Raw genomic sequence first — 14,478 nt, forward strand, 5'->3', positions numbered from 1 at the left:
GGCTGAGTCAACCTTGAAGAAAAGATACATCTGTACTTTAGAATAGACAAATAACTTAAATAATTTTTAAAAAAAAGTATGAAACTTTTCAAATGACTAATTTAACAAGGTTTTGAGATTTTATAGGTTTAAGAAATAATAATTTTTTTTTTTTTGCAAATAATATTTCAAGTTTGTGAAATAGTGTAATGATGGCATCTTCAAGCTATATACTGAACAAATAACTTATTTATTTGTTAAAGGAAAAACTGAAATATTCTTCATTTACATTGTTTTACCTATTTGCAGAGAATTATCCTATTAGCATAGAGAACGCTTGCTAGACATAAATAAAACTTCACCTAACAGTCAAATAACTGTAGAAGTTCATGACAGTCATAAAAATAGCATATGTACCTTTCTAAAAAAGTGTATTCAGTATGTCAATAAAGCTTTTGAGGAATTACTTTTTTCCCTAAAACACATAAAAGGTAGTATCTTTTGCTTTTCTTTCTCACTAAAAGTTTTTTTTTCTTCTTTTCAATGACATATTTTGTACAATTAGCTTGATTAAGTAGTGCTACAACTATAGGATTAAATCAAAATAATTAAAAATTAAAAAAAAAAGACTTTCTTTAACACAATATTGTAGTTTTGGGGATTGAACAATCTCAGTAGGATAGTGTATTTAAATCTATTATGTAGATCTATTTATTATTACTCTTAAATATTGTTAATGTGTAATAATTTTATTTTATTGTAAAAAAATTCTCAATGTTCTGAAAAATTATGTATCTTATTTTTTACAAAACATGTTTACTCAAAAATATTTGTTAAATTCAANTTCTTTTTTTTTGTTTTTTTTTTAAAATTCAGGAAATTTTCCGGAATTTTGACTTGGGCTCACAATCACCCCTGATTATGTAGATCTATTTATTATTACTCTTAAATATTGTTAATGTGTTATAATTTTATTTTATTGTAAAAAATTTCTCATTGTTCTGAAAAATTATGTATCTTATTTTTTACAAAACATGTTTACTCAAAAATATTTGTTTCATTCAAAAATTATGTAAAATATAAAACTATTAAAATGTGTGTATATATATTTTACGTAAAATTCTATGAAAAAGAAATTAGTTGTAAAGCAGGTGTTCAATTTAATTTTCTAAATTGTGTATTAGCAGACCTCACCACTTCTATAATCACTTTTTTATTTTTAGGATTTGTTCTTGCTATTGAGCATCCTCATACTTATGTTGTTAAAGTCTGTCAATTGGTGAAGGGTAGGTATCTGTATATAAATATAGAACAAGTTTTATTAAAATGAGAATTAATTTAACTTGACAGAAAACTCATTTTTAACACATTGTTGGCACAATCACAAACCTATCAATTAGGCTTATTCGTGTTTTTGGCATGTTGCCAATGACATGTTTATTATCTTTATTTCTGGATATCAATTCCTTACAAATTATGTATGATTATTGGATGCTTATCTATGTCTGTATTAAATTGACACTGAATTTTGTGAGTTTGAAGAGTAAAAGTAAAATATACTTATTATAATTTTGTTTTGCTTTTTTTTCTGATAGTTTTTTTGTTGCTGTTTTTAGAATTTTACTATTTGCATTTAAAAATAGGTTTTTAAGCATCATATTCCAATCTTCAAACTTTTTAAAAAATTTTGTATCTCCATTTGTTAGTTACTTCTTTTGAACTACTAACAAGGGAAACTAGAGAAGTGTGACTCGCCAATTTTGAAATAAACTAGTGGGATGTATGCCTTATGAGGAATTATTTTAGGGGGAAACATTCGTTTCGGCCCATAGAAGGTCCTGTGAAAGATAAAAATTAATTCAATATATAGAAAAATCGGTATTTTATTACTTCAATGCAGGCTATTAGTTATTGTATTTGTCTCATAATGCAATTAATTTGTAATTAATTGGATCATTAATTAATTTGCTAATTAATAAATTAATTAACATTCGTTTCGGCCCATAGAATGTCCTGTGAGAGATTAAAAATAATTCAATATATAGAAAAATCAGTATTTTATTATTTCAAGGCAGACTATTAGTTATGGTAACTGTCTCATAATCCAATTAATTTGTAATTAATTGGATAATTAATTAATTTGCTATTTAATAAATTAATCAGAAAATTAATGAATTATTAATTAATTGTTAATTAATTGTTAATGATTAATTGATAATTTATTATTAATTGATTAATTGATTTACAATTACATACTCCAATTAATTTGGAAAGTTTTTGAAAAAAAATTTAAAAAATTTGATGTCAATTTTTTTTAAAAAATTAACCTAACAGGTTTTTCTGATAAACTATAGATATATAGAATTTTCAAAATCAATTTTGACAACAAATATGCATTATATAGTACGTAAAAGTACCACAAAATTAATTGGAGTATGAGATAATAACTAATAGTCTGCATTGAAGTAATAAAATACCGTTTTTTCTGTATATTGAATTATTTTTTATCTCTCACAGGACCTTCTATGGGCCGAAACGAATGTTTCCCCCTAAAATTATTCCTCATAAGGCATACATCCCACTAGTTTATTTCAAAATCTGCGAGTCACACTTCCCTAGTTTCCCTTGTAAGTGTTCTGACAAATGGATTTTGTCTATTATTTATTGTATAACCTCGATTTAACGGTGGTTGTTGAACTGGATAAAAACATCGTACACTTAAGCAGGGCCATGAAAACTGAAATTTAAATGTATACAAATTTAATTATATCTTGTTAAATACCTAAATAAATCCTTAAACTTAAATGTAATTTATTTAGCATAACTTGGATTATTTTAATGAAAATCTGATATTTTTGTTTGTTTACCTTTTTTGTCTTAAAACATGGTGCATAGCATTTTCAAAAAGTGCTTAAAGGGGCTTATTTTCGTTTTTTAAAAGCCCTTAAAGGTGCTTTTTTCCATTGGATGATATTGTTAAGAGTTCTTAAATTTCCCTTTTCGAAAATGAGATTTTTTTCCCTTACCCTGTCTATTTTTGCCACATATTACGCGAAGGCACACTTTTCACATTATTTTATTCGACGTTTTCACAATTCATTCAACCTCAATCCATTTCATCCTACTGTTGGTCCATAGCGTATGAAAGCGCCAATAATTTTACATGTGTGATGAAATACTTGTGAGTCCGCTTGTGTGTCTACTGAGCTGAGTTCGGTGAGATTCTAGCTCTCTCATGTGCAACTCTGCAGCATTTTGCAAGATATTCTCAACATCGGGGTTTTTTTTCCACCCTCTGCAATGGAACTGAAAAATCTCTCGATCTTTTTATGGTGGCTAATATAATAATAATAATAAAAAAAAAGAGTTCTTTGTCAGAAACTAGTTGTTTTATCATGATCATGTAAAGTCTTTGAAAATTATTTTGCATGTTCTTAATTTATATAGTGCTTGAAAGTAGTAGTTTGAGTGTTTAAAAAGTGCTTAATTTTGGTTGAAATATATGGCTACGCACCGTGTAAAATTTACAATGAATTTTTCGACAATTATTAGACATCTTTTTCTCACTCTCGTTCATCATGTCCTAAAAAAAATAAACTTCAGCTTCTGCATCATAACTGCTGCTTCATTTAATGGCAATGGTGAATCTGAAGATTCACCACTAGATTCACTACTAGATTCAATCACTACTAGATTCAATAATTTCTGCTATTGAAATGGTCTCAGTTTCACAAGTCATCAGACCGTTATCACATTGTGAATGCTCCATAAAGTCATTATCGGGCTCGACATTGTATTTTGAAATGCAGTTAGTATTCTCCTTGATCGGATCTTATGTATAACTATTTTTTCTGAAGCCAATAATGATACAGTCTTTAGAAACATTTCCAGGCTGATGTTTATTAAGTTTAAAGCTTCTAACACATTTATTTATTTTTTTATTTGTTGCAGGGTGCATAGCGTTTTTAAAAAGTGCTTAAAGGTGCTTATTTTCGTTTCTTAAGGGTGCTTTTTTCATTGGGTGTTTTTAAAAAGTGCTTAATTTTTCCTTTTCCAAAATAAGATTTTTTTTTTCTTTGTCGATTTTTGGCACATATTATGAAAAAGCGTATTTTTCACATTGTTCTATTCAACGTTTTCCCGATTCATTCACCACAATCTGTTTCCTTGTACTCTCGGTTTATAGGGTATGAAAGCGCCAATAATTTTACGATACTTTTGGATACTTTTGGATTGTGTGCACAGATACTTTGTTCTTAATATCTTACTATTGCTGCTAAGGAAAAATCACTAACAGAGCAACGGATTGTCTAATGAATACCTAATTTAGCCTCCTTAACTTCTAAATAAAAAAAATTGCTTTTGAAGATTGAAAGCTTAGCAATGGTATTAATACCATAAGAGACATTTTTAATTTCCTTTATTTATTAGTCGTTAATCAAGTATGTAAAATGTAATTTATATTTCTAATACAGTTATGCCTCATAAATATGTGAAGTAATATATGTGTTTTTCTCAATTTATAGCCAGTAAAGATCTTGCCCAAACTTCTTACATAATGGCTACTACCAGGTATAGTAAAATCTTATTTAGTTTTATTGTTTTTTTTCATTGTAATGTTTTTAATCTTCAATTAATAATTTTGTTTTTAGCTATCTTGTACTAAATATTAATTATTCTTTTTACCCATAAACTGTCAACCCCAAGCTGATTTTTAGGTGTATCCTGAGTACTTTCCGGCAAAGCAAACCGAATTTGCACTATTTTATTCAGTGGAAAAGCAAAGCGCAACAGGAAAATTTTCGTTGAAATGTACAGATCGGACGTGACGATTAAAAGAATAAATTAGTGTTTCGACCGAAAGGAGTTTCCTATCATTAGATTACTTTCGTTCTTGAAAGAGGTGGCTATTTTGGAGGGTTTTGAAAAAAAAAACGTACCATCTTTTGTTGTTAATTAAAAAATAAATAAATAAATAAAGATAATAAAAATTGATGTATGAATTTTCTTTCAAAATAATCGATTTATGACTTGTAGTTTGTTCTTTTTTCTCTTCTTTTCATATCAAAGATCGATTGACATGAACAGAACATTACTCCCTTCTTTATAGCCAGTAATAATCACCTTCTATAACAACTAATACTATTTACTGATATTAAAGCCTCCTGTTAATTTTACAAAGTTAAAAAAATTAACTTTTTTGTGAAAATAAATATTTAAAAAAATATATATATTTATAAATATTGTTTAAAACTTTATAAATAAGCTTCTTCCTTTAAAGGCTGGTAATTAAACAACAGTATTTTTATATTAATTTTTTTATATTTGTTTTTCAAAAGCTCTTCATAAAATATGATTAAACTTTTACATCCTGTATTATTAGTCAGTACTCACAAATTCAAATTTCTCGTTAATTTTGTGTAAAAAAAGTAATATTCTCTTTGTTATACTTGATAAATATTCTTTTTATTCACTGTAAATAAAATAACAATAAAGTTTCTTTTGATTAAAAATTTTGCTTAATGTCTTTTTAGAGCTGTTAATGATCTCCACAAAATTTTCTTCACCTATTTTGTGATACTTTTTTGTTTGTAATAATTTTTATAGACAATAAAATAAAATTTCTGACACACTATTTTGAAAACTTGAATTGATTGCCTTGTCCAATTGAAATAAATTTAAAAGATCTTAACCAGATAAGTGGGAACGCTGTTATCTTAAAATCCGTCCTCATTACAATAAATTTCTTTAGTATTTAAAAAAAAAAAATCTTTTCAAAGAAAGCTTGTCTTTTTCGATTTCCCAAGGGGGGGGGGAATTCCTATTTCCTACGCAGACATGGTTTAAAATTATATTAACGTGATGTGAAATCATGCATCACAATTCGTGTTTACAAGATTTTAAAAGGAAACATCGAGATTCATATATGTGCTATTTTAAAGTCACTCTTTGAGATTCATATTCACACAATATAAATAAATGAAATTTTGCCTTGATATTTTTACTAAATGTTAATAACATTCTGTGGATAAGTGCTAATTTTAGGTATTTTTTCAATTATTTAAAGTGTTTTTGCACATAACATTTTTGGATTACTATTTCATGCCTGCCAATTTTTGCTCTTTCTTCTGAGAATGGATTTTCCAAGTGCTTGTAAAACAAGTACCGAAAAACAATCTTACACCAAAATGCATTTTAACCTGGTTGAAATTCGCTATCCTAAACACTTATGCTTCTGTTGTAATTATTTGTATGTATTGGCTGTCAAACTCATTTATAATTATTAAAATTCTAAAAGCCTAATGGAATAACATGAGTTTTGTTACTACTCTAAATAGGAAAATAAAATCTTCCGGGAAAACCATAAGAGTCGGCAGCGATGCTATTTTCAGCTTTTTTAGTTTTTTAGTAAACTCATTCCTGTTGTATGAATCAATGTAGAGATTTATAGAAATTAAAACATTTAAGGAAAAATCTCCAATTTTCAAACAAATTTCACCAAAATGAAGTGGAGACAAAAGGTTTGGAACTCATTACTAGATTTGCTTTCAGAAAGTTTTTCATTTTTCACAGTCTACTCCGAACAGGATTGTTTCTCCTAAATAATTTTCTAAAGATCTTGGTTTAGCTTTTTTTTCCCCCCCTCATTCAGAGTATGTCATTTCCTTTTATGTTGGGTCTTGTGATCTGTTTGCTTTCTTTACTGGCATGTGCCTTTTTTTATTTCATCACTTACCAATTAAAGGAATCCTTATAATACATTTATAACTTTGAATATTGATAATTAAGTTATCTATATTCCTAGTACTCCATGTATTATTATAACAAAAAGTAGATTACACACATTCTCATAAATTACACAAAATCATATAAATCTCCCCTTTCAGAAAAAAGCTATATGTGTTTCAGGATAAATTGTTCGAAAGTCTGTCACCTCACCTTTTCTTTTCGTATAGTGGACCAGTAAAACCAGAGATTTTGGTGTGGTGCAATGTAACTAAAATAATTATTATACTATTATTCTTTCATAGAAATTGCAAACCCTAACTCCCTGGCATATAGGGTTGCCACTGGCGACTAAAATGTAACTAGTTTTGTCTGAAATGTTAAAAAAGCAACTATTTTCTGGAAAAGGAGACTATCGGAAGACTTTTTGTACTCCTAGCGATGTTTTTTTTAAAGCATAAATTGGGTTGAAAACCTGCAGCACGCAACACACGTATTTTTTTTTCCTAAAAAATTTTGAACGGCAAATTTGAGTCATCAATTTTTAATTTGTTCGATTTGTACAAATTCCATTGTAAGTCTATTTTGTTTCTCAGTCGCCTTTTCAGTGGTTATTGCTTAGAAGTTCCACATGATTTTAAAAAATCCAATTTTTAATACAATATTATGATGCTTGAATTTAGAAGGGAAAACTGTTTAGAAAGAGTATGTTTTTTTAATGAAAAATTATTTTTTGAATGATTTCTAGTAATTAAAAATATTTATTTTTCTGCAAATATACTAATTGTTTTGATAGACTAGGACACTAACGTTTATATAAAAATTATCATATTTGCCTCCATCTTGTCTAAATGGATCATGTTATAGACAATTAAGTCATTTAATAAAACTTAAGTCATATTTTTGATGAGTTTTTGTTTTTATATAGGCAACTATTTTCATGCTTTAGGCTACTAAAAGCAACTATTTTGTTCATTTTTTTTCTGTGGCAACCCTGTTAATATTTCAATGAGACCCTACGGCAGAATGTTTCTGATTTTTTGCAACAAACTTCCCTATCACTCAAATCAAGAAATTTTTAATAGTAAAGAATATACACAGTACTAATTTATTATAACAGAAGCGCCATAATAAGACTGCTTATAACTTTAAAAAAAAAAAATTGTAAATGTAACACATTTTTGAACAATACACAAAAGAATATATTTATATATTATGGGCGATATTCTCATAGGTAAAATGGGGAAACAAAGATGAATTGTTTGTTTCCTTAGCATTTCGCAAGTCATCTCGTTTTTTATTCTTTTTTTCTTCTTCAAAAGTCTTGAAATTCATAGCAGTAACTGCCAAGCAATAAAAAAAAAATCTAAGACAAAATCACAAGACTCTTCAAAAAAGCATTCTTGAAATGCGTGTTTCAAATTTGCAGTTGTAATGAGTAATACCGTATTAATATCTGATTTTAAAAACTATGTTGAAATCAATTGCAATAATAGCCAAAAAAATCATTCAAAAAGGAAGAGAATCGCTGTGTCAAAGAGTAAATACTCTAATGCACGATTCAAATTTTCCATATTGCATGAAATATATTGGGATCCGTAAAAAACCATGTGAAAAATCAATCGAAATAGAACGTAGATACATGAGACTTAAATTGAGTGCGTCAAAAAGTGATTATTCAAATGTGCAATTTAAAATTTACGGGTTATAATGTCGAATGAAAAATACCAGAACTTTAAAAACTTTATGGAAATCTGTAGCAATAACTGCTGAAAAGTCTATGAAACAGTCGAATCTGCACATTAAAAGTGAATAATCAGATGTGCAATTTGAACATGAAAAACATTGAGATATTTTTAAAACAAAACAATGTAAATATTTGTAGGGTGCAAATTGAACATGGAAAGAAAAGATTACTTAATTGTTTAACTACCACTTGTGTCGTAATAATTTTGTTATTTTAAAAAAATCATATTTCAATAGTAATAACTGAGTAATAAAAGTCATTGGGGACTAAAACTCTGGTGAAAATTTGCTGCATTTCTTCCCCCCTCCAGCATGTGAGAGAGGCAATCTTTTCGAAAAAATTCTTCGTATAAGGAAACCAAAATCTTCTGTTTCCCAGATGAAAACTCTTTCTGCAAGAACTCTATAGCATGTTCCAAGATTTACACTCTATATAAATTACTTTATTTAGGCACAAATAGTGAAAAGGATAAAATCAAATTAAAAGTTAAAAAGAAATTTACTGTAACTTGTAGTTGAACTTAGCAATTCAAAGCATCAGAAACTGAAAATACTTGATGTCTGAGAGAGGGGATTAAATGAAATTGCAAAAGCTAAAAATTGAATCCAAATACCAAATTTGGCCTGTTATCTTTTTTTTGTCTGTCTTCCTCTTCCTCAATGAATTAGGATTTATCTTGGACACTTAAATTCTTACGTAGTTTAGAATCGCCTAATATTAAATCTATGTTTTCTAACGAAGACTCCTGTATTTTACAACTATTTCCTCTTTACCGGTATATTCTCAAATTTCTCCTTATTTGCTGTAGAAATTAAAAAAAAAAAAAAAACAAATGGTGAAAAAATATCCTTAGGTGGCAAATATACTTCTCTTATTCCTCAACAGATGGTGCTATTGCCAGTACTGCAGTCATGGCCGGATTAACCTATAGGCACACTAGGCACGTGCCTAGGGCNACGAAGACTCCTGTATTTTACAACTATTTCCTCTTTACCGATATATTCTCAAATTTCTCCTTATTTGCTGTAGAAATTTGAAAAAAAAAAAAATATAAATAATAATTGGTGATAAAATATCCATTGGTGGCAAATATACTTCTCTTATTCCTCAACAGATGGTGCTATTGCCAGTCCTGCACTATGTTGAGTTTAATGCCTTAAGGCAAGCCGTGATGGCTTAGGGGATAGAGTTTTTGCCTTCCAATGAGGCTAACCGGGTTAGAATTCCAGCAGTGACTTGTCTATACAAATTCTGCATCCTGCTTGCATAGACCACAGTGCTAACACAAAATATCTTCAGTGGTAGACAGATCACGGGTTAGAGCTTCTTTGCCATCAGGCTATCCATGGGAGGTTTTCGTGGTTTTCCTCTCCATGTAACTCAAATGCGGGTAGTTCCATCAAAAGTCCTTTATGAAGGCAAATTTCTCCCAATACTTGATCCGGGAGGTCCCTTATCTTCCGGATTATGTTCAAAATTACAAAGCTACAAAGATGAACATTAGTAGTCATAAACCCAAAATTTGGGTCTAATGTTCAATGATTGTTATGAAATAAAATAGTTTAAGTAATTATAAATATTTTTTTAAAAAAATCCTCTTTTAAATTAAGTTTTTTATACATATTTTTTACTTTGCTAAATGTAAATGCTTATATTTCCAATTTTGAATTTCTCTTTCTGACTTACATGATTATGCATGATGTATCAAAACTTTACCCGTAGCCTAAATAATGTCTCTAGTAAAATCTCCGTTATTTTATTTCTCCAATGTTGGCATGTATGTACATCACAAGAAATCGAATCTAAAAAAGAACAATAACTTACAGCTATAAAATTAGAACAAGAATCTTCATACATGTGAGACACATTCATGTAACTGAACATAATCATATGTTCCTTAAACTAGTCTTTTGATGCATAGCATAGGACTGCGTCTAATATCTTTGCCTCCTTCTAAAACAAATGTAATAATAAATATTAATCCTTTCAATTTATCACCCTGAGAAAAATTGTGGACTATATTTATAAACCCAAGATATAGTAATTAAAAAGGAACAACTAAATCTTAAAACTCTAATTTTAAAAAGTCTTATCTATTTAATCTCTAAATCTAAGTTGCTTATTACGAATTTTTTAAGAAAAAAAAGTATCGCTGACCATGTTCCTACTTCATGCTTTCAATGAAGTTGTCATAAAAATACAGAGGAAATATCCAGAGGTAATGGTTACTTTCCAGCTCTAATTTATAAAATTAACTTTTATTCTAAAATCTTGATTCTCATAGAAATATTAAACAGTTATGTTATACTATGCTTTGCCAACCTCTTCGCAATTGAGTTTAAATTGAGGCTTAGCAATTTTAAAATTCTGGAAATTCGACTTGTTGAATTGGGGAATTGTTTAGAAAATATACTAAAGTGATAGAGGTATTTATTGTACCTGAATTTATAAAATTCCTTGCAATTTTGAGTAATTTTATTAAATCTTAGATTCAAATTTTTTATCTCATTATTTTGTATTAATCCAAGTCAAAATTAGTGAAAAATTATATTTAGCTGTCTTATACTTTGGTTATGAAATACAGCTTGAAATACTGGTATCTTTCTCTGTGTTACGGTTAAAATCTTTCAAACACCGCTCACTTTCAACAATTAATTTTTCAAATTTGCAAGTTATTTAGAATTATGCAAAACAGTTATTTATCATTGAAATTTCTTAAATTTACCAAATTAATTATTGATAAGTTTTTATAAAAAATTTTTCGTTTTTGATTTTTTTCTTTGGTGCAAATATAATTCTGATAACCTAAAGATTTTTTTTAGTAACGATTAAACTTTTTTATAATTAAGAAATACCTAAATATGTTTTTGCTTAAAATAAGAGCTTTAGAAAAAAATTTACGAGACACTGTTGTCCCATCATCGTCAAGAAGGAGGAGGGAACTTAAAATATTTGTCAATCATGAAATTTATGTAGACATCATAATATTTTATAATAGCTAATCGAATGGTTGCTTATTATTTTTTATTTGTGATATTGTTTTAAAGATTTCGCAGTTTGTATCCACAACATAAATGGACTCCTAAAAAATATTCTAGTCGTATCTTGCTTATAACAAGTTCATGAAAATAAAATATTCAGTCTTGGGATTTTTAAAGAATGTTTCCTTTTATCTATCCACAACATAAAAGATAAAATTCCTAATAAATATTATGGCTCCTATGTATAGTAAATATTTCAGCTGCACGTTCATAATTTTTTTTTTTTTTTAAATCAGTCTTTCGGTTTTCGAGGAATGGCACTCTTGTATCTGATTAATGTGAGGGATTGGATTAGATAAGACTCCTGAAATAATTATTTTTTTACCTTATGTTATGAATTTGGAAGCATAATTTTCACCTCTCATAGGATTCTTTAATTTTTGTTTCCTTGCACTTTATTTTATTTGTTAGAAAAATTGCATTAAACAAATGTCAAAATCTTGCAAAAAAATTTCCTGTTTTGGGCAATAAATATTAATATTTAAAGAAATTAAAAATTAGCTCTAGTACTTATTAGTCACATTAAGCATATTTTATTTGGAAAATTTTTGTTCTTATCTAAATTACCAAAATAATAAAATCATAGCCATTAAGAAAATTTTTATGTGGCATCATTTAGTATTGACAAAAACAGGTTCAAAAAACAAGTGTAGAATTTCTCTGTTTTATGATGGTTTCTACACAAATTACTTTTTTAGTGCAAAAAAAAAAAAAGGAATTTCTGTTTGAAATATTTTTTTTGTAAAACACTTTTTACGTATTCGTTTTTCAATACATCAAAAATTATTATACATTTGATTAGTCAGTAGGAAAGTAGTATATCTAGTTAATTTCAAATTATAATTGGTTAAAAACTCTTTCAGTTTACATAAGGTCACAAAATGTCTATACATTTTTTACGTCTATAACTGATAAGTAAGACTGAGCAATATTTATTACAGCTATATATATATATATAGTAGAACCTCGATTGATTGTTTCTCAAGGAACTATTCATGGTGAATTATTCATATGGGAAAACGATGTATGCAGGTCAACATGAAATAATTAATAATGACTTAAATATATATGAAGCAAATACTTAAAAATTAATAAATTTACAATAAGTATTAAAAATATTAATTGAAAAATTTATGTACTTGATGCATAAATATTTACTTTGTAAAAGAGATTAATAAGCACATATATTTATTTAAAATATTTGGGTATTTTGGTTTGAAAGCATACTTTTCTTTGAGGCTTTACGCAAATATTTTCACAGGTTGAGATTTTTTTTCGCTAGCTTCATATGTATCACTTTGAATTTCTTCAGATTCTGCTGCCATTCAATTAAGTTGGTGATACTAAACTTTTCTATATTCCCATCAATTAATGCATATATATCAAACAGTCTGTCTGAGTTATTTTCCCCATAAAAATTAAAATCTTGTTTTTTCCACATCATTAGCATCAGAAGTTACTGTTTTTTTTATCAAATGAAATTCAATATATATATATTTTTAATGTCAATAGCAGTTTTGAACTATAGACGCAGTAATCTGCTGATTTAAAAAATGATATTAGCAGGTTATCAATATTATAAGAACGACATTTGTGATAAGACAAATGAAACAAGACCCTGCAGGAAAAAACACTCATCGACGATTGATCAAGGTTCGACTGTATAGTTTTCTACTATAATTGGAAGCAAAAAATCATAGCATTTGTTAAAACTGAATTTTGAGCATTAAAAAGGTAACTTTCTTAAAAGCAATATGTGGGCATGTAGCAAGTAAAATCATTTGTAAAAGTTAAGTTTTTTTATTTTTGTACAGATGTAGTATTGAAATGCCAGTCTTTAACTTTACTAAATCTTTTGTGTGTTCTTTTAGTACGTTCTACAATGTGCTAGTGGACCCATAATCTCTTTATCTACCAATTTACAAAAAAATTTAGTTATTTTCTAAAAAAGTTTAATTTTAAAATGCTATTTAATTGGAACTGTCAGATTCAACAAGCAATTAAATTTTTTTCTCCCTTTTATTCTGACTTAAAAAGTGTTCAAATGCCTTTTTATTTTTCAAACATAATTTTAAAAAATCCAATTTGATCAACAATTTAGATCTGGCATATTTTGTACTAGATTCTATGAATGTGAAGCTCATATCTGAAAAGAAGGATCTTAGTTTTAGGAAAGCAACAGCGAATTCTTTTACTATTGTATTTTTCCATTTGTCGTGGGTAGGTTGTGTTCAGTTGCAGAGTTTAAAAATAATTTCAAACATATAGCTGAACTTAAAATAAAAGTATACATAGCTGCCAACTCTACTGAATTTTGCCAGTTTCTCATGGTCTACTGGTTTAATTAAAATTCTCCTGGTTTCTGTACATTTTAGAAAATTCTCTAAAATTGAGTAAGATGACTTAAAAAAACCCATATTGAAATAGAATTTATGTACAAATTATTGCTTGCTTGTTTGACTATTTAAATAAGTATTACTAATGAACTACATAATACATAATGAAGCGTACATAATACATAATGTAGTACATAATGAAGCAAACCTCATTTATAGAAATCGGTTCAAAAATTTTTTTGTTACGAAATGTTCAGTTTATTTTTATTCAGAACTCTTTCTTTAAATTAGTAAAAAAATCTTTTAACTATCTTTGACTTCATGTATGTTTAATGTCGATCATAACTGGAAAATAAAACAGTTTTTCTATTTTGATGACTGTAAAAGTCCCTAAAATTCCACATGTGTAAAATATCTAGTACATAATGCAGCAATTATCATGAAATTTATGTTTCATAAAATCTGGATTTTTTCCTATCCATGTTAGCAGCTATGAATATATAGATTTTAGAAAAGGAGTTGCTAGTTTTCTGCTTTATTAATAGGTTAATAGTTGCATTGCTTTCTTCAAAGGGTTAAAAAAAAAATGGGGTTGGACCACTATTCAGATAAGGCCATTTTATTCCATACTGCATTTGGTCAGACTAGC

General features: G+C 27.7%; 1 protein-coding gene across 2 annotated transcripts in view; it reads left to right on the forward strand.

Moving 5' to 3' along the window:
• Nucleotides 1-14,478, forward strand: part of LOC107445449 (cyclin-T2) — a 45,440-nt gene that overhangs the window by 15,778 nt on the left and 15,184 nt on the right. For both annotated transcript variants that reach the window (XM_043045676.2, XM_071187650.1), the window contains 2 exons: nt 1,203-1,265; nt 4,506-4,551. In XM_043045676.2, coding sequence (XP_042901610.1) covers nt 1,203-1,265; nt 4,506-4,551 — 109 coding nt within the window. The remainder of the gene's footprint in view (nt 1-1,202; nt 1,266-4,505; nt 4,552-14,478) is intronic.

The sequence above is a fragment of the Parasteatoda tepidariorum genome, chromosome 1, assembly GCF_043381705.1.
Source record: "Parasteatoda tepidariorum isolate YZ-2023 chromosome 1, CAS_Ptep_4.0, whole genome shotgun sequence".
In the NCBI taxonomy this organism is placed as follows: domain Eukaryota; kingdom Metazoa; phylum Arthropoda; class Arachnida; order Araneae; family Theridiidae; genus Parasteatoda; species Parasteatoda tepidariorum.